The sequence below is a fragment of the Procambarus clarkii genome, chromosome 9, assembly GCF_040958095.1.
Source record: "Procambarus clarkii isolate CNS0578487 chromosome 9, FALCON_Pclarkii_2.0, whole genome shotgun sequence".
Lineage (NCBI taxonomy): Eukaryota > Metazoa > Arthropoda > Malacostraca > Decapoda > Cambaridae > Procambarus > Procambarus clarkii.
The window spans coordinates 11,744,028-11,764,602 of NC_091158.1; the positions used below are offsets into that span (position 1 = coordinate 11,744,028).

Here is a 20,575-nt window from a genome sequence, read left to right on the forward strand (position 1 = left end):
GCATTAGGCGAGGTGGATATTCATGGAAGAGACTTGGTGCCTCCCCGATATTCAGTCCTCGCTGTTAGTCAGGGTATCTGGTGATGACCTGGTCTGTGTGTAGAAACAATAAGTTCTCTGACGAAGCCTTGCTGTTTGTGCACCTAATTTCACCCCATCCATCCTTCCTTGATATACATCTTGATGGTTTATTTAAACAAACAAGTCTTATAGTATCATTTATGCTATTTTTTAACTGTTGCATAAAGTTAACAATGCCTATCATCTGGACACTGCAGTATACATGTCCAGATGCATTAAGCCCAAACAACTATGGTAGACTCATCTGACGTGTCTATCCGAGGCTTTCATTATTGGAAGGGATCAACGCGGATGTCAATTTCCGGAGCGATTTGGACCACCTGGTCAATCCAGGGCATGGCTTGGCTGACGTCCGCGTACACCCCGGGGACCCCCTCAGTGCCGCACCCGATACCCCACGCCACGATGCCCGCCTGGAACAGATTGATTGATAAAGATTAAGTTACCCAAGAGGTAGCACGGGCATGAATAGCCCGTAAACCTGATCCCTCTGTTGACCCAACAATAAATAGGTATCAAGGAGTCAGGCAACTGCCCAACTCCTTGAGAACTCCCAGGGAACTCCCAGGGTTGCATCCTGGGGAAGATCAATGGTCTATATAAATCTCAATAAGACTAACTCGTTTCCCGTACGACATTGGGAAACCGTATTCTGATAAAAACACTCCAGAACATATCAATTAGGTTAAACACAGTTGGGTCTAGTCAGTCATTAACTGGATGGGTTACCATATAGACTCAACCCTGATTTTAGTGTGGCAACCTCAATAAGTCCCCGTCCTCGACATTTGGGAATAGAGAGACTCACATTTTCATTCGGTTTGGTTGTTAAGACTACTACAATACCTTTCAGACCAACCAGCTAGCATATTTTTGTCCTGTAAATTCACCGTACGAATACACACCAAGAAATATACACCATCTCATGGCTTTTAGAGCGCTTCCAATTCACGCTGGAACTTAAACTAAATCTGCTATCGACGCATTATATATAACCAGTATACTCACCTGGACGTAGTGGTTGGGATCTCCGGGTTTTGGGCAGACGAGAGGAGAGCCTCCGTCACCCGTGCACAGGTCCTTGCCTCGCTCCCCGCCAGCGCACATGAAGCTCTGGTCCAGGACGAAGCGGGACCCCAGGCGGGTCTGGCGCAGCGCCGCCTCGCACGCTCCGTGGTTCATCGCTGGCAAGGTCACTGTCTTGAGGATCTGCGAGGGTGGTCATCAGAGGTGGAGGCACAGATAAGGTTTCGAATTAGCAGATTCATAGAACTCCTCGATTGCATATGCTACATTTGTACACAAATATGAAAGTTTGCCTAGGCCTTTCGTCCCACAGGACCTTATCAGGGTGTTATAATGATGTCTTGACCAGAGCAGGTCATGAAGGTAATGAGGTCAGTCAGGTCATGTGTTGAGAAACGCAGTCAGATATTTATATTAAATTATCCAGCAGGGTTTTAATTTGTGAAGTAGTGTATTTTTTTATAAAAAAAAATATGAATTAATTACCCTACAAACACCAACGAATATTGACTGCATATTTCCAGTCAACCACAAGAGAACCACTATCGGGAACTACCACCATTTCACAACCAAGAATTCATAACATTATAACCGCATACGTAACATCACACGTGTATCATTTGTTTGCTAAATCTACATTTGTTTAACGGCTGCGAAATCAAACTATATCAAAATAAAGCTTCATTTTTAAATAGTATGAAGTAATCATTTACGTCGCTGTCCACTAACGGTCACCCAACATTAAAGTGCATCATATCACAATTATAACTTCTGCGAATCATCAAATCTAATCATTAGTCTGTATTTAGATTATATAAATAGTAAATACAATTAACTTCACTCATTTGTAGCGTGAAAATGATCCCGACCAAACGCACAACACTAAACTTGTTGGTCCTGTGCAGAGTATATTTGTATCCTTATTACCGGATGTATTGGTTCTGCAACTGGTACGACATCATTATGAATAAGCTCTGTTCCCCGAGGGACTTCTCACTCTGCTAAGATTGTCCTGTTCTCGTTTATGTACGTAAATATTGTTCTCTGCAGAGAACAGGTGCACTGTACTCTGAGAGAACTCCCTGGTGTCTGCCGGCTTCACAACAGCGTCGCCCTGCAGTTCTCTCTCAACAACTTTACTATACTGAAGAAAGCTGAGTATTGCAAAGTTTTAGTTCCTTATGCCGACTATTGTCTCACCACTAGACGAGGGAGTAATGGAGAGGAATCCTCTGGTTTTACCCATGTGAAAAATTAATGATTAATTACCTGTTGGTATTTTCCTTCTTGGCCAAATATATCCTTGCCCCACCCAGAGCTGACGCATTGTGATCCATCAAATTTCTGGAAAGGGCTGGGCAGGCAGATGGTGTCGACGGTCGGCCCCAGCTGGGCAGGCTGCTTCAACTGCAGGAGAGCCACGTCGTACTTAAGGCTCTTCGGGTTAAAGTCTGGATGTAGGTGGATTTGGCTCACCAAAACCTCCTGATGTTTTATGGGCTCAGTGGGCGCTTTGATGTTCCACTCTCCCAGTCTCACAGCCACGTCCTTCGCTGCCTTACTGTGGGAGACAAAAATGTGAAAATGTGGATAATACAGCATGCACTTCCCCCCCCCCGTCCCTTCATCAAGCAAAGTTAGTCATCCCCCTCCCCCACACTCAACTGTAGTTGAGACTCACCTGTAGAGCATACCTGGAGTGTATTTCGAGAGTTGTTCTACTCCCAGAGCCCGGCTTGGGGCCAGGTACCTGGTTTCAAACCCGTCAAATAACCAGTCCCTATGTTGATATATACATTAAGCTGTGACTACCTTATCAAGCCTAACTTGCTAAGCTAAATGAATTTTGCAGGCGATGAGTCACAATAACGTGGCTAACGTATGTTGACCAAACCACACACTTGAAAGTGAAGGGACGACGACCATTTCGGTCCACAATCGACTTGAGAATGGTCCAGGACGGACCGATACGTCGTCGTCCCTTCACCTAGTGTGTGGTCTGGTCTAAATGAATTTTAGAGTTTAGTTCTTGTAACTCTATAACCTTTGCTACTATCGCCCACAGAATCCACTATGGCCCACAGAATCCACTATGGCCCACAGCATGGGCATAGTCAACCACCACCCACAGCATGGATGTGAGGCGCACAATAAATGAAAAAACTACACGGATAGCGTTCAGATGAGCGCACAAACGAACACCAGCTTAAGCTTGCACGTAGGCGAGGAGTTAGCAGGTCTGTAGTGTCAAAAAGGTTCCAAGGTTGTCATAGCCGGGAAGGTGGGGGGGGGGGGGGTTGTGGAGATAAACTCCCACAGCCTGTAAAGTACTCGTGATGGCGTGTCTCAAGCAGCCTCTGATAACAAAGTCCAGTTCCTGGCCTGTCCGTGTGGCCTAGCCTCTAGCCTGGCGGAACTGCTTCTACTAACAGGAGAAGGGGCGAAGGCGGGTCTCTGGCGCCTTAAAACCAATTGCTTTGGGCAGACGGGACTCGTCAGCCTGGGAAGGCAACTCATCTAGGGGAAGGAAAACCTCGAATTCAAACCTCCGCTGTCTTGCGGCTAAACCCACTCACGGGAAAGAATTCAAGAGTCAAGGGTGAGGAAAAATCCAGAGTCGGAATCCCTAAGGCGGTCAGCAGCTGTTTACAGCTACATTCCAGCAACACCTGCGACGACGCTTGTGCCAAGCGTATAGGCGCCTGCCCTTCCCTTGGAGCACATCCGTGGCGATGAGAGGGTGGATCTGCAGCATGTGGCAACAGCCTGTTTAGCCAACAAAAACCTGCCTCAATCTCAAAGCTAGTTTGTGATGGGAAGGAGATGATTTTTCACCCATACGATTATAAACTCATGGAACCGCCTTCACCCCAAACCTGCAAATGCTAAGACATTACTCCAGTTCAATATCCAGAATGAAAACATCCTCAGTAACAATTTGGGTAGATGGGGGCACAAGCAGCCAGGCTGGCTGTCCCCCATCGAGGCCACTAAAGAGACCGGCCCTCAGGAAAGCCCAGATAAAAAGAATGATAGAAACTGACGACTGCACAAATTTTGTAGAACATTAAGCAGAACGGAGAATTTTAAATACAAAGCCTAATACACCATACACAGCCTTGACTACAAGTACGACAGACATCATGGCTCTGAGAACTTACTCAGCAACGTAGTGAGCAGCAGTCATCACGAAGCTCGGGTGGACGAGGGAACCACCGCTGATGTAGGCGTTCTGGCCGCTCCCCAGCGGCTGGTCAGCCGTCATCACCACCACCATCCACGGGAACTCTCCGAACTGCGCATAGCTTTCCTGCCAACACCACGAGAGCAAGATAATACTACTCAGTTCCGAGACTGTTCTTCGTTATTAATAAAATCTTTGTTAAATTTGATTATACTGCTGCGTACCAAAGTTCATTAAGCCGTAACTATTGCGCGCGTTATTGTAGTTTTATTAAAATTTCAACAAAAATAGTAAAGTATATGCTAATTAAACATCGATTTATAATATATTACAACAACATGTCAATAAATAATACAATATTGATATAGCAAGACCATGCGTTGCTGTCTGCCACCACCACCACCACCAGGCTGCGAACAGCAGTTACTACCACCATTTAGCTGTGTAACTAAATATTGTCTCTTGAAAAAATATCTTATGGAAGTCTCTTCAACCCAATGTCTTAAATGACACGTGTCACTCCATTGTGTGAAAGGAGCCTTCATATAGTTTTTAACTAACCCCCACGACCACACTGCCCTAAAACAAACCCCCACGACCACACTGCCCTAAAAACAAACCCCCTACGACCACACTGCCCTAAAAACAAACCCCCACCACCACACTGCCCTAAAAACAAACCCCCACCACCACACTGCCCTAAAAACAAACCCCCACCACCACACTGCCCTAAAAACAAACCCCCACCACCACACTGCCCTAAAAACAAACCCCCCACCACTACACTGCCCTAAAAACAAACCCCACGACCACACTGCCCTAAAAATGAACCCCCCCCACGACCACACTGCCCTAAAACAAACCCCCACGACCACACTGCCCTAAAAATGACCCCCCCCCCCCACGACCACACTGCCCTAAAAATGAACCCCCCCCACGACCACACTGCCCTAAAAATGAACCCCCCCCCACGACCACACCTCCCTAAAAACAAACCCCCACGACTACACTGCCCTAAAAACAAACCCCCACCACCACACTGTAGTTACCAAGACTCACCGTAAATCCCTCAAAGATGCCACCCACTCCTTTGGGGTTGCGGTTGCCACACGCAGGAGTGTAGACGTCCCCATTGACGAGACCGCCGGGTGGGGGCAGGCTGGTGTCTATGTCGCGGCAACAGATGTCCTCCACCACCTCACAGGTGTTCCCGCCCACACTCCTCACGTTCACGATGCCCACCAGGTCGCCATTGTCGTCTGTCGGAGGAACTAGAGACAGTAATCGTGGTGGTGGTGGTAGTAGTAGGTGGTGGTGGTGGTAGTAGTAGGTGGTGGTGGTGGTGGTGGTGGTGGTGGTGGGAGTGCAAATGGTTCCTGTTGAAAGATCTGAACGTGTCGTTCCACTCCCAGAGCTGAACGACATTCTACGTTCTACTGGTCATCAGAGCAGTATTTAACGGCGTTACACCTTTGGCCACGTTTTCAGACATCTAATGCTTCTGTTCACCTTTATAATGTTAACTGCAGTTACTAAATATCACGTAAAAGTTTTTAAACCAGTTGCTAAATCTTTTTAATAATGAAGCATTTTAACTTCATTAAGTTTACCTCATTAAATGTTAAATCAATTATCTAATTAGGGTTACGTTATACCTGAAACTCTCTGCGTTTTAGTAGAGGTTTATAATGTAAACTTTGCATTATAGTGAACACCAAAAGCATAATTGGTGTTCATCTACCAATTACCCACTGTATCACGTATCACATTTGTATAACAAAAAATATTATTGTAGATAATAATGGAATTAGGGAACTGTTGTGGGCTGCATGCTTGGGAAGGTCAGTCTGGGGGGGGGGGATTGGATGTAAGACTAGCACGACACTTCCTGTTCCAGCCAATGGGATTTTTAGGAAAAACTATCATGTTAGTCTATAATACGTAAGAGTGTGTGTGTGTATATAAGAACAAGTGAACAAATCCAACAGGAGCCTATATGAGGGTTGAAATCTATGGGCGTTCCCAGACGCGCTCTAGTCAACTGCACCACGATATGGCAAAAGATTTGCAACCTGGAGTATTACTGCACCTACAAGGGTCCTAAGGCTTCCACTAAAGCCTAACCTTCGGGACCTCAGGAGAAAGCCTCAGGATCCTTGTCGGTGCACTCCAGGTTGTAATTCTTTTGACCGTGTCGTGGTTAATTGACCAGAGCGCGCCTGGGAACACCCAGTGCATAGGTTCGAACCCTATTAGATTACCGCGGCAGCTGGATACATTCGTTTGCGCAGTTTCCATGTAGTGGATGCCTCTTATTCCCTAGCAGTCAATAGATACCTGGGATGTGGTCAGCTGTCGTGGGCTACATCCTGGAGTTGCATCCAGTAATTGACTTGGGAGGTGGGGGGGGGGGGTGACCTTTGACCCTATGAACCCTCATCAAGGTTCCTGTGGTTTGTTCATTGAGATATCACGTTAATGCCATTTCTCTGTGTAAGCATAAGTGTGTTATAAGCATAAACAAAACGCATGCCCAAGGACTTTGCATATAACATACACGGGTATTTTGAAAGTATAGAGCTGTATATTACATTTGTAATTGTTGCTAGTTTACACGACACATGAAATGTGTTTTATGTGTCCACACAATACGGGGTCCATGTACAGGAGGTTTCTTTTAGTCGGAGATAGGAAGCCTGTTTAGGGCCACCGAGGTTTCCCCCCTCCCAGGTCAAACACTAGCCTTCACCAGGAGGTAAACCCACAACAGCTGACCACATCCCAGGTATTTATTGACTGCTACTGGATCAGAGGCATCCGCTACGAGGAAACTGCGCAAACGTCTCTGTCCAGCTGCCGCGGGAATCTAACCCGGGACCGTTGAGTTTGTGACCCGCCTACACTGGTTACTAAGGTGCAGGACCCATTCTCAGTCTGCAAAACATACCAGTGTGCTTGGACGTGGTGTAAGTCTTGATAACAAATCAGTCTTCCTAGAGCTCATCAGACTACACAGTCTGAACAGACAATCACCAGTTATGAATAAAACAATATAACAATCACTGGCATATGATAACCTAACTTTTCATAGCACAATGAGCTGCATGAGAGCAAAGAATGGGAGTAAGACAAGTACTGCAACCCGTCCGCCTGATCCGATAGTTAAAACAGAAGTGCTATTGCATATTAAACAGTCCAGATTTGTACTGAAGGCCGTACCTAGTGCTTGATCGACTGTGTCCCTGCAGTGCCAGTGGCGAGCACACACGCAGTCTTGGGGTGGCAGCTGTGGGGTCGGTTGTGCCACTGGGGGCTTGGGTTGGGTGGGAGTGACTTCTATCTGGCACTCGGGACTGGAGATGCCCATCGAGTTTCTCAGCACGCACCACAGCTCCTGGTCGATATCCGGCTCGGTCGCCTGTCTTGGGTGTCGTAGCCCAGGTCGGAGTTCAGCCACCACACACACAACGGCTGCCGCTAGCAACATGGTGGACGCCCATGCTCTCGCTCGAGTCATCCTTGAATGTTAGGATGAGGATACCGTGGTGGGCTGGGGGGGAGGAAAACTTCATGTAAAATTTATTAGATAATAATAGTACCATATATAAATATATATAGAGAGATGTATATATGTGACTATAACCTGTTAAGTTACACCAACAAAAACTGAATAGATTCCTGATGAATGTTAATATAAGTATAACTTTTTCAATGCTTGCTTAGCTAAGCTAATATTTAAGGGGATCATATGTGAGCCCATGATGTGCCTCTAACCTTTCCACACGCCGCTCACAGAACAGGTATAGGGCCTATGAGGTCCATCAATGAACTCAACAGAAGCTCAACCACATCCAAGATAAACCCGTCAGCACTTCCTCTAACATTCTCATCACAAACAACTTTCACAACAAACGTCACAAACCATGATTTCATAATCAGGGTTTTATAATCATTCTTGGCAGACTATGACACAGGATAAACCCCAGAGTGATAAGGAATTTTAATGTAACATTTAAGATTCTAAAAGTACAGAATATATTTTTAATTTTATTCAACTGTTTTCATAACGGAGCGGAATAGAGAGATTTTATGCTCATATAAAAACGTTCGATCACTTAATTGCATAATTATACTCTACTACTTGTGCTTGCAGGGACAGAGCTTCAGCTCTCTGGTCCTGCCTCTCATCCTTAAACAAGCGAAGATGGTTCCCGAGCCCCTTGGGCTCTATCTAATTTACAGGAAAGCGGAGTCCTGCTTTCTTGCAGGACTCCCTACTTCTCTACTCTCACTCCTTCACTACTTCTTCACTTGACTAAAAAAATCTGTCATTTGGGTAATTCGGCTTACGTGTGAGCCGTTGTTTGTGTACCACCCATTCTAAGTTGTCTGACTTATTGTTCTTCAACTCACTAAAGTTCGTGTGGTAGTCGTGTCTTCAGTGACTTAAGGTTTAATTAGATTTTAGCCTTTTTTCTTAATTGACACTTCAGCTCTGGGACTAGTCTGGTCGCATTCCTCCGAACTCTTACCATCTTCGTTTTGACAAAATAATGAGTCCACAATGGCGCTTCTATATCTGACAAGTAGTAAATAGCTAAGACATGAACAGTGATTGAGGTCCATGAGGTTCCATGTGTAACCTCAATGAGCCAGACTACACATCGGTCACACAAAAATAACGGTGGGACACCGATAGATAAGTAACCACCAACATGCTGACCAAAATACACACTCCCACTTGCAGTCATACATAATAGAATCAGGGGAGAAAATATCAGCTTCAATACAAAAGGTAGCATGCAGCATATTGCTGTGTATTACCTAAGCTTATTAATAATAAAAACTAAAGTCATACATCATTTACCACATTGCTCCAATTTTCAGGATAATTTGCTTTCCATAAATTTCTTTATAGAAAATACCACTAGCTAAATACCTCTGTGAATTAGACATCCTTCAGTGTACATCAGATTAATTTTTTCTGTCCACGTATGAGAGCGTGTAACACTCCCTCGGGAGACAAAGTGAAGTCATTAACAAAACTGCTACGTTCCTTTCTGTTGAGCGGGTGTAGAGCGCCTTACAAACGTAAATACGGGTTGATAACTTTTTTGGGGCAAATTAAATTGTTTCTGTATATTGTGTGTATGCACACGCAGCCTTGAATCTTGAGCAATAACTCGCGACAACTTTAACAAGTCTGTGCATTGCAATTTCAAAAAAGATTACATTTATTATACATTAAATTTACAAATGCCGGATTATTCCTAAAGTTAATAACGTTTGATGAGATTTATCTTTCCTACTTTATACGGCAGCACCAGCCGAGTTGTGGATACTTTACTTTGGCCAGGAAATGGTTTCTCGACAAAGGTGATTCAAAGCACAATCATTTGTGCGACAATTTTGAATGCCACTGTATTCCATAGCTTCTCCAGTATTATTTTCCCACTAAAATCCTCCCTTCAGAAGACTACCACTATTCCTGCAACCTTCCATTCCTACCTTGCTCCTTCACCATCGTTTCTTTCCTACTTCACCACCTCACTACTGTCACTCCCTATCTCGCCGCCTCTACCCAATTACATCATGACTTAAACATCTCCTCCGCCGGACCTCCTCCGGCCGGTAAGGAATAACCTGTCTGTCGAGGCGACTGTCTTGACCTTTGCTTGACCTGCAGTTCCTCTTGTAGCCTCAGCCACATTCATCGGCCGCTGCGCGTCCCTCTTTATCGGGGCAACATTGCCAAAAGCAACGGCTCAAAGACATCCACGTTTTCTATCCGAAGACAAGGCAAGGCTGGGTTAGGTTAGGTTAGGTTCACGCGTTTTGGTACCCCGTATTTTCTACGCTGTAGCAACTCAAGAAGACTGGCTTCTCGGCCAGATCTTTAAAATACTGAACAAATTGAAGTACATTAATCTAGACCACTTCTCTGAAAGGTCCAATGTAATTCGCAAAATTAAGGACCCACAGTTTCAAGCTCAAGAAACCGCAGTTTAGGACATGAAACGAGAGATTTTTTCGTCCATATAGGGGTAATAAACCCATGGAATAGTCCATCAGCTTCACTCGTAAATTCAGCTGGAAAAAAATTATGAGGAATAATGTGGGAGGGACCTTAGACAAGCCTCCGGGTTCCTGTCCCCGTCGAGGCCCCTTAGGGAGTGGAACCCCCTCAGGTAACGTCATATTGTGTCTCTTCCCCCCCCCCCCCAATCCAACCTCCTCCACTATACTTAAAAGTTTACGAGAATTTAACCACACCCAAACCATCCTCTTTATAACGTCTGAAGTGTTTTTGGCGTGATGTATATAAGAACATAAGAACATAGGTAACTGCAGAAGGCCTATTGGCCCATACGAGGCAGCTCCTATTCTATAACCACCCAATCCCACTCATATACTTGTCCAACCCGTGCTTGAAACAATCGAGGGACCCCACCTCCACAATGTTACGCGGCAATTGGTTCCACAAATCAACAACCCTGTTACTGAACCAGTATTTACCCAAGTCTTTCCTAAATCTAAACTTATCCAATTTATATCCATTGTTTCGTGTTCTGTCCTGTGTTGATACTTTTAATACCCTATTAATATCCCCCCGGTTATGTCCATTCATCCACTTGTAAACCTCTATCATGTCACCCCTAACTCTTCGCCTTTCCAGTGAATGCAACTTAAGCTTTGTTAATCTTTCTTCATATGAAAGATTTCTAATTTGGGGAATTAACTTAGTCATCCTACGCTGGACACGTTCAAGTGAATTTATATCCATTCTATAATATGGCGACCAAAACTGAACTGCATAATCTAAATGGGGCCTAACTAGAGCAAGATATAGCTTGAGAACCACACCAGGTGTCTTGTTACTAACGCTGCGATTAATAAATCCAAGTGTCCGATTTGCCTTATTACGAACATTTATGCATTGATCCTATTGTTTTAAATTCTTACTAATCATAACTCCCAGATCCCTTTCGCAATCCGACTTCGCAATCACAACACCATCTAGCTCGTATCTTGTAACTCTATCATCATTACCTAACCTCAGAACTTTACATTTATCAGCATTAAACTGCATCTGTCAATCCTTTGACCATTTCAAAACCCTATCTAGATCAACTTGAAGTGATAGTGAGTCCTCCTCCGAATTAATTTCCCTACCGATTTTCGTATCATCGGCAAATTTGCAAATGTTGCTACTCAAACCTGAATCTAAATCATTTATATATATTATAAACAACAGAGGTCCCAGGACAGAGCCTTGAGGCACTCCACTTACAACATTTTCCCACTCTGACTTGATTCCATTTATACTAACTCTCTGTTTCCTTTGGTATAGCCATGCCCTAATCCAGCTTAATATAGCACCCCCAATACCATGAGACTATTTTTTTAATCAGTCTTTCATGTGGCACTGTATCAAAAGCTTTGCTAAAGTCAAGGTATACAACATCGCAATCCTTACCACTATCAACTGCCTCAACAATGCTAGAATAAAAAGATAACAAATTTGTTAAACATGAACGGCCATTTATAAAACCATGTTGCGACTCAATTATTAATTTATGTTTTTCAAGATGAAGACGAATTTTATTTGCTATTATAGATTCGAGTAACTTTCCCACAATAGACGTTAGGCTAATTGGTCGATAGTTAGACGCAAGTGATCTATCTCCTTTCTTAAAAACTGGTATCACATTAGCAACTTTCCAAAACTCTGGCACTCTGCCTGACTCTATTGATTTATTAAATATGGTTGACAGTGGGTCACAAAGCTCCTCTTTGCATTCTTTAAGCACCCTAGCAAACACTTCATCCGGCCCTGGGGATTTGTTTGGTTTGAGTTTTACTATTTGTTTAAGAACATCCTCCCTGGTAACTGCTAAACTCGTCAACCTGTCCTCGTCCCCACCCACATATCTATGTATATCACAGATATACATAGATATACATCTCTGTCCAGGGAGGATGTAGGCCGGTGATTATTCATTACCCGTTTTTATGATTTGTCGCAACATACAAAATTTAGGGGGGCACTAAAACACACGAACCCGAGCCTCCCACCTAACCCAACACACCGACGCGCAGAAAACATGGACATAATGATTGACTGATTAAGATTAAGCAACCCAAAAGGTGGCACGGGCATGAATAACCCGCAAGTGGTGGTCCTTTTGAGCCATTACCAGTATCAATTGATGATACTGGAGATCTGTGGAGGTGCGGCTGCACCCTGCGTGACGGGAGATGTCTCCCGCGGTGGACATGAGAGAGACGCTATATTTTACAGTACCCCTTATTCTGTACGTTGGGGAAACCATAGCGTACTTTTAAAATGTGAAGTTCAGATTCCGCTATACCTCGAGTTAGGATGGTGGGAGAGAATTGGGCGGAACCATACGCAACTATACACACTCAGGCAGTGTGTATAGTGGTACGAGTTGTTCATACAATCTAAATATTATCTTACAACATTGATAATTATCGCAATGTGAACATGTCCACCATGTGTACATACTCACCACGTGTACGTCCTCACCGATTGCACATCCCCCCCCCCCCGCATTTTGTGTACACACACTCATCAGGTTCGCATCCTCAGCAATGCTAGCGGACCAAAGTTGTTGATCAGGGCAGGAACCTAAAAGCCCTGGCGGGATTAAATTATTTAGTCAATGACGTCCCACACATCGTGTATACGCTACATGAAACTAACATTTTTCTCTCATATTTAGTTTAAGTTCGCGCCGGTTGGATAAACCCAGACTATAGCTTAAGGCTGTTTGAGCGTCTACCTCTGACCTCTCCCACGGTGCATCCCACACTCACAGCTCTTCCCCTCCCAGGGCCCCCACGCCTCTACCATGGCCCCACTACCACTCACTTCTCCAAGGTCCGCCCCCCCCCCTCGCCAATGCACTCAAGGACTGTGCAAAAGTCTGGTTCTGTTGAGGTCTGGGTACCACTCTCCCAGCACCCCGAGTACCACTCCTCCATGCACCGTCCCCCTGGTTCCTCGATGGTGACTACCTTGGTCAAGACAAAGCAACGGCTTAGCAACTTCCTAGGTTGGTATTAGATTCTCGATATTAGTGGTGCTCCAGGGAGGGTTTAAAGTCTCAGTTGGGTACCAGTTAGGTATCCCCTTCCCCCTCTCTCGATCCTTCCTTATCGCGAGAGCCAGATGGTCTGGTTGATAGCACAAACGCTTAAGGAAGTACTTGACTCAAAAACCTTCCAATAAGAAATATTTGTTTCTTGGGAATAAATCAAGTTGGTGTGATAAACTCGCGTTGCATGCAACTTTGAAAATGATAAAAAACCCTATAGATCGGCACAAGTTGACCATGTTGAGCTTGCTCTCTGTTGTAGGAACTGTAGCAGTAACTCCTGTACCTCGCGGAAGTACAGGAGCGCTACAGTGAGAGTACAGCAGCAGACACTACCACTAGTACCCCAGAGGCAAAAATTAAAACTTCAGCCATATGTAACAATTATAATATTTATCTAAAACATTACTTGTATCTTCACACTGCTACACCCAGTTCCAGTAAGCATCGTCAGCATAACCGTAGCGAGAGCCTCCATATAAACGTTCATTATGTATTAACTAAGTAGCTCTATCACATACAGTGATATGAAAAGCCGTGCAGGTTAAAGCCATACTTAGTGCACTAAAGCAAGCCCCAAACCATCTCCTCCCCCCCCCCCCCCCACCTTTACAATTTTCCTATTTCTTGTCCGAGACAATGTACTGTAGACACTGACTCTACAGACACTCCTGTTGGACAAAGTTCGACTTCCACTGTGGGAGGAGATGTCAGGTACGATATGGATCCACTATACATATGTGCATACGGACAACGTCAACCGTATCCCAGCCTAACAATTGCAACACTTGCGCTGCAGGAATCAGCTGATTGGATAACCTTGCCCTTCAAGCAGGTAGAACTGCCAGCACCCCACCTCTTTACTTGTACACTTTTTCACTTTCCATAACAGAAATGAGACGAAGACAATGAAATAATAAAATATGTGGCCTACCTACCCGAACACAGAAGCAAAGTACGTACACTGCTCCCAACAACGTCTGACACGACACTGAGACTGGTGGGGGCACAAATGAGTCTCCTCTACCTGTCAAACAACTTAGGTTGCCAGCTAGCTTAGCAGAGTCCCTAAGCTTTAAGATTCCCCGAATCTTGCGGTAACCAGCCTGAAGCCATCAACACTGCCACTCATCTGGTCAAGAAAGGTGTCCCGGTTCAGTTAACTTCATTACAGACGCTTGAGAGTTACCGCACACTAACCTCAAGAATGTAGCGCTCGGGGTGTACAGTTCCAACCGATCCCAAGACGCTTTAGCTTCGACACAGAGCCAGACTCCGACTGCATCGAACTCCCACGCTCTTGGCCGACTCGAGTTTCCACGCTCTCGCCCCCACATCGAGCTCCAAGACTCCGGCCGCACTCAGCTCTGCTCTGCTCCAGGCTTCGTCTCAACATCTACAACACTGCCAACAACCGACTGCTGTAACCAAGACTCCTAAATAAATATCAACCACTAAACACTATGTAATCTACCCAATAACTTAACAATCGTACGTTACATACCCAACCCAAAAAATTCCAATTCCAGTACAAACAGCCAACAAATGATCAACACGTTAAGCGCCTAACAAAACATCCCCTAAATAAAAGGATCTAACCAATAAAACACCCCAGAACGCCCAATAAAAAAACCCCGAAACGCCAATTACTGCAATTGTAAAAAATTAATCCAAACGCGAAACGCCCAATAAAGAAAATTTACCAAAACGCTAAACTACAACTTTTAAGTTCTTACCAACCTGAAGACAAGTTGAAGGTAGCGAATGCCACTTCGATGAAAGAGCAGGTAAGAAGTCATCTACAGGAGATGCACCCATACTACTGACTGATGACACAAGGTGACTTCTGGTCCGCCATTTGGTGACACTCGGGTGTATCACGGTTAGAGTTGTTCTGCCGCTGCAACGATCGTTAGCGTAGTGTTTGCCTTTTAAGTTTTATTTATTCCTTCAAGCGGCATTCTGATCCTCGCTCCCCGGTAGGTCAGCATGGGTTACCGTGGACGGACCTTCCATAAGATATAACAACTATCCTGTGATACACCTTAGTTTTGTTCATTATAAACTCAAACGTCAGTGGTGAACTAGCAGCGCAATCGTTCAACAAGTCTTCGTCACCGGTCCTTCAATTCTCTTGATACATGTTCTCCACTTTCCACTGCCCGGATTTGATCATTCGTTTAGTTTAGTTCATTTATTATGCACCCCCAAGAAATCATCTCAAGATAACCCCATACCCATTCTGTGAGCGGGAGTGTTAAGTGTTAGAGGAACAATGTGGCTCAAGGACTGACCCCCACAATTCATTTAGCTAAGCAAGTTACAATCTTGTTGAACTAGTAACAAAATTCAATGTATATCTTCACATCAACAATAGGCTCGAGACCGACCACAAGGTCTCTCGACCTTCTAAATTAAGCAACTGACATGTGGAGAGCTAGTGTCACAATTGATATGTTTGTCCTGCACACCTCCCCCCATCAAGTGGGCAGCGGTCGATAGGTTACAATCACTTAGTTACTACCTACAGTTAGCAGACTGGGGATATTTGGCTAAGATTCCTGGTAGCAGATCATTTAAAAAGAAATATTTACACATCTCTTGAACATTTGTTATAGAATTGTCTCTGATCTGTCGAAAAACAATATGCATGTTTTACTAAAATTTAAACTATCAGGAACAAGTGAGAGTAGTGTTGAATGCTGATGTTAAATAAGGATTTAAACATCAGCATAAACAAACATTTATTTAAATTTATTTAAATAAGGATAGGAAAAGTCAATAATTGTAACGTGTACCTTTAATACGGTCTTTTAAAGGCATCGAGGATGGTTTATAACAATATACAGTATACCGAACAAGGAACTTTTATCGATTCATTAAGTTAATTATGTGCACAGCACACACACTTTCCTTAATTGTAGTTTAGTTCGTGTATTATGTACCCCATACCATGCACATATATATATATTATTATATATATACATACATACATACATACATACATATACACACATGCACACACATTTGATGTGTGTTATTGAATACGACAAAAGGTTTGATCAATGGTCCTAGCACGAATATTTTCTATTTCTTAGGATGTTCTTCACTTGAAAAGGAAGTAGAAAAGTTAATTCTCCAAAGTCCACTTTGCAATTTGGCCTGACGCTAAAAGGAGTTTCTTTCAGCCTATCGACTTTTTAAAGGAACAGTTGAAATGAATACAAGTTAACTGACGTTACAGAATATATATTCAAGAAGAATGAGGTGAAGTTAGTTGCTGACAGGAGCCTTAGGCGAGGTGGATATTGATGGAGGAGACTTGGTGCCTCCCCGATATTCTGTTCTCGCTGTTAGTCAGGGTATCTGGTGATGACCTGGTCTGTGTGTAGAAACAATAAGTTCTCTGACGAAGCATTGCTGTTTGTGCACTGTTTTGCACCTAATTTCACCCCATCCATCCTTCCTTGATATACATCTTGATGGTTTAAACTCAAAAGTCTTATAGTATCATTTATACTGTATTTTTTAACTGTTGCATAAAGTTAACAAATAATGCCTATCATCTAGACACTGCAGTATACATGTCCAGATGCAATAAGCCCAAACAATTATCTTAGACTCGTCTGCCGTGTCAATCCGAGGCTTTCATTATGGGACGGGACCAAAGCGGATGTCAAATTCCGGTTCGAGTTGGACCACCTGGTTAATCCAGGGCATGGCTTGGCTGACGTCCGCGTACACCCCGGGGACCCCCTCAGTGCCGCACCCGATACCCCACGCCACGATGCCCGCCTGGAACAGATTGATTGATAAAGATTAAGCCACCCAAGAGGTGGCACGGGCATGAATAGCCCGTAAACTGCCTGGAACAAAAACACAGCGAAGGTTATATAGTGTGTGTTCAGGGTCCCTAATTGAGGTCAAGGGACAGGAACTCGAGATAAGACTCATTTCTAAGGGTTTGAGGTCTTAAACGATAGTGACCTGGGATTGCAGTGGTACGGAGAAGTTTGGGCAAGTTTTCTTACACCTGATACCTCAATTGATAGATTAAGATTAAGTTACCCAAGAGGTGGCACGGGCATGAATAGCCCGTAAACCTGATACCTCTGTTGACCCAACAATAAATAGGTATTAAGGAGTTAGGAAACTGCCCAACTCCTTGGGAACTCCCAGGGAACTCCCAGGGTTGCATCCTGGGGAAGATCAATGGTCTATATAAATCTCGATAAGACTAACTCGTTTCCCGTACGACATTGGGAAACCGTAATCATATAAAAACACACATCATACCAATTGGGTTAAGCACAGTTGGGTCTAGTCAGTAACTGGATGGGTTACCATATAGACCCAACGCTGATTTTAGTGTGGCAACCTCAATAAGTCCCCGTTCTTGACATTTGGGAATAGAGAGACTCACATTTTCATTGGGTTTGGTTGTTAAGACTACCACAATACCTTTCAGACCAACCAGCTAGCATATTTTTGTCCTGAATATACACAAATATACTACACCTCATGGCTTTTAAAACACTTCCAATTCACGCTGGAACTTAAACTAAATCTGCTATCGACGCATTATATATAACCAGTATACTCACCTGGACGTAGCGGTTGGGGTCTCCGGGTTTTGGGCAGACGAGAGGAGAGCCTCCGTCACCCGTGCACAGGTCCTTGCCTCGCTGCCCGCCAGCGCACATGAAGGTCTGGTCCAGGATAAAGTTGGACCCCAGGCGGGTCCGGCGCAGCGCCGCCTCGCACGATCTGTGGTTCATCGCTGGCAAGGTCACCGTCTTGAGGATCTGCGAGGGTGGTCATCAGAGGTGGAGGCACAGATAAGGTTTCGAATTAGTAGATTCATAGAACTCCTTGATTGCATATGCTACATTTGTACACAAATATGAAAGTTTGCCTAGGCCTATCGTCCCACAGGACCTTATCAGGGTGTTATAATGATGTCTTGACCAGAGCAGGCCATGAAGGTAATGAGGTCAGTCAGGTCATGTGTTGAGAAACGCAGTCAGATATTTATATTAAATTATCCAGCAGGGTTTTAATTTGTGAAGTAGTGTATTTTTTTATAAAAAAATATGAATTAATTATCCTACAAACACCAATGAATATTGACTGCATATTTCCAGTCAACCACAAGAGAACCACTATCGGGAACTACCACCATTTCACAACCAAGAATTCATAACACCATTATAACGGCATACGTAACATCACACGTGTATCATTTGTTTGCTAAATCTACATTTGTTTAACGGCTGCGAAATCAAACTATATCAAAATAAAGCTTCATTTTTAAATAGTATGAAGTAATCATTTACGTCGCTGTCCACTAACGGTCACCCAACATTAAAGTGCATCATATCACAATTATAACTTCTGCCAATCATCAACAAATCTAATCATTAGTCTGTATTTAGATTATATAAATAGTAAATACAATTAACTTCACTCATTTGTAGCGTGAAAATGATCCCGACCAAACGCACAACACTAAACTTGTTGGTCCTGTGCAGAGTATATTTGTATACTCATTACCGGATGTATTGGTTCTGCAACTGGTACGACATCATTATGAATAAGTTCTGTTCCGCGAGGGACTTCTCACTCTGCTAAGATTGTCCTGTTCTGTTGACCAGACCACACACTAGAAGGTAAAGGGACGACGACGTCTCGGTCCGTCCTGGACCATTCTCAGTCGACTTGAGAATGGTCCAGGACGGACCGAAACGTCGTCGTCCCTTCACCTTCTTGTGTGTGTGGTCGGGTCAACATACTTTAGCCACGTTATTGTGACTCATCGCCTGCATTATCCTGTTCTCGTTTATGTACGTAAATATTGTTCTCCGCAGAGAACAGATACACTGTACTCTGAGAGAACTTCCTGGTGTGTCTGCCGGCTTCACAACAGCGTCGCCCTGCAGTTCTCTCTCAACAACTTTACTATACTGAAGAAAACCGAGTATTGTAAAGTTTGAGTTCCTTATGCTGACTATTGTCTCACCACTAGACGAGGGAGTAATGGAGTGGAATCCTCAGGTTTTACCCATGTGAAAAATTAATAATTACCTGTTGGTATTTTCCTTCTTGGCCAAATATATCCTTGCCCCACCCAGAGCTGACGCATTGTGATCCATCGAATTTCTGAAAAGGGCTGGGCAGGCAGATGGTGTCGACGGTCGGCCCCAGCTGGGCAGGCTGCTTCAACTGCAGGAGAGCCACGTCGTACTTAAGGCTCTTCGGGTTAAAGTCTGGATGTAGGTGGATTTGGCTCACCAAAATCTCCTGATGTTTTATGGGCTCAGTGGGCGCTTTGATGTTCCACTCTCCCAGTCTCACAGCCACGTCCTTCGCTGCCTTACTGTGGGAGACAAAAATGTGAAAATGTGGATAATACAGCATGCACATCACCCCCCCCCGTCCCTTCATCAAGCAAAGCTGGTCATTCCTCTTCCCTACACTCAACTGTAGTTGATATAGACAAGCTCCTACAACCTGTAAAGTGCCCCTGACAGCTTGTTTCAAATAGCCTATGACAACTAAGTCAGTCCAGCTCCTGGCCTGTCCGTGTGGCCTAGCCTCTAGGCCTGGCGGAACTGCTTTAACTGAAGGGGCGAAAGCGGGCCTCTGGCGCCTTAAAACCAGTTACTTCTGGCAGATGGGACTAGTCACCCTGGGAAGGTAACTCATCTAGGGGAAGGAAAACCCCGAATTCAAACCTCCGCTGTCTTGTGGCTAAACCCACTCACGAGAAAGGATTCGGGAGTCAAGGCAGAGGAAAAGTCCAGAGTTGGAATCCCTTAGGCGTCCCAGCAGCTGTTTACAGCTACATTCCAAGAACTCCTGCGACGACGCTGGTGCCAAGCGTATCGGCGCCTGCCCTTCCCTTAGAGCGTGGATCTGCAGCATGGGGCAACAGCCGGTTCTCCATAACTACTGCCCAGGCCTGTGCCCTGGAGAGGACACCCCAGCTTTGCCTTAGCGATGGCTCAAGAACTACACAGCCACAGCAGACTGTTGCAACCATCCGGACACCCAGGGCACAACTCTATAACCCCCACGGGATTGACGGATGCCTACTACTAGTGTCAAAACATCCGTCGGCCAGGACGGAGCACCAGTACTTATTGTTATCTCTCTTTCTGAA

The 20,575-nt window shown here is 44.5% G+C and overlaps 2 protein-coding genes across 9 annotated transcripts in view; both read right to left on the reverse strand.

Moving 5' to 3' along the window:
• Positions 1–205: 205 nt before the first annotated feature.
• Positions 206–15,258, reverse strand: LOC138349504 (phenoloxidase-activating factor 2-like). Of its 3 annotated transcripts, none has more exons than XM_045755254.2 (7): positions 15,154–15,258; positions 7,511–7,841; positions 5,351–5,550; positions 4,269–4,417; positions 2,377–2,668; positions 1,090–1,290; positions 206–494 (listed from the first exon to the last, which is right to left on the reverse strand). In XM_045755254.2, exons 2-7 carry the CDS (start codon positions 7,806–7,808, stop codon positions 351–353), a joined length of 1,284 nt encoding a protein of 427 aa, XP_045611210.2. In that variant the 5' UTR covers positions 7,809–7,841; positions 15,154–15,258; the 3' UTR covers positions 206–350. The 3 variants fall into 3 exon arrangements, with proteins under 3 accessions (XP_045611210.2, XP_045611209.2, XP_045611207.2); XM_045755253.2 differs by lacking the exon at positions 15,154–15,258 and adding an exon at positions 14,614–14,812; XM_045755251.2 differs by lacking the exon at positions 15,154–15,258 and adding an exon at positions 14,352–14,488.
• A 940-nt stretch (positions 15,259–16,198) lies between these two features.
• Positions 16,199–20,575, reverse strand: part of LOC123766235 (phenoloxidase-activating factor 2) — a 153,135-nt gene continuing 148,758 nt past the window's right edge. For all 6 annotated transcript variants that reach the window (XM_069321144.1, XM_069321145.1, XM_069321146.1 and 3 more), the window contains 3 exons: positions 19,498–19,789; positions 18,018–18,218; positions 16,199–17,208 (listed from right to left, as the gene is read on the reverse strand). In XM_069321144.1, coding sequence (XP_069177245.1) covers positions 17,065–17,208; positions 18,018–18,218; positions 19,498–19,789 — 637 coding nt within the window. In that variant the 3' untranslated portion in view covers positions 16,199–17,064. The remainder of the gene's footprint in view (positions 17,209–18,017; positions 18,219–19,497; positions 19,790–20,575) is intronic.

Excerpts from the sequence above, each read along its gene's own strand:
- LOC138349504 (XM_045755254.2), bottom strand. The coding sequence starts at position 7,808 with ATGACTCGAGCGAGAGCATGGGCGTCCACCATGTTGCTAGCGGCAGCC. Across the intron at positions 4,418-5,350 it reads GCATCTTTGAGGGATTTACG|GAAAGCTATGCGCAGTTCGG; the intron begins GTGAGTCTTGGT and ends TGGTGTTGGCAG. Across the intron at positions 495-1,089 it reads ATCCCAACCACTACGTCCAG|GCGGGCATCGTGGCGTGGGG; the intron begins GTGAGTATACTG and ends AATCTGTTCCAG.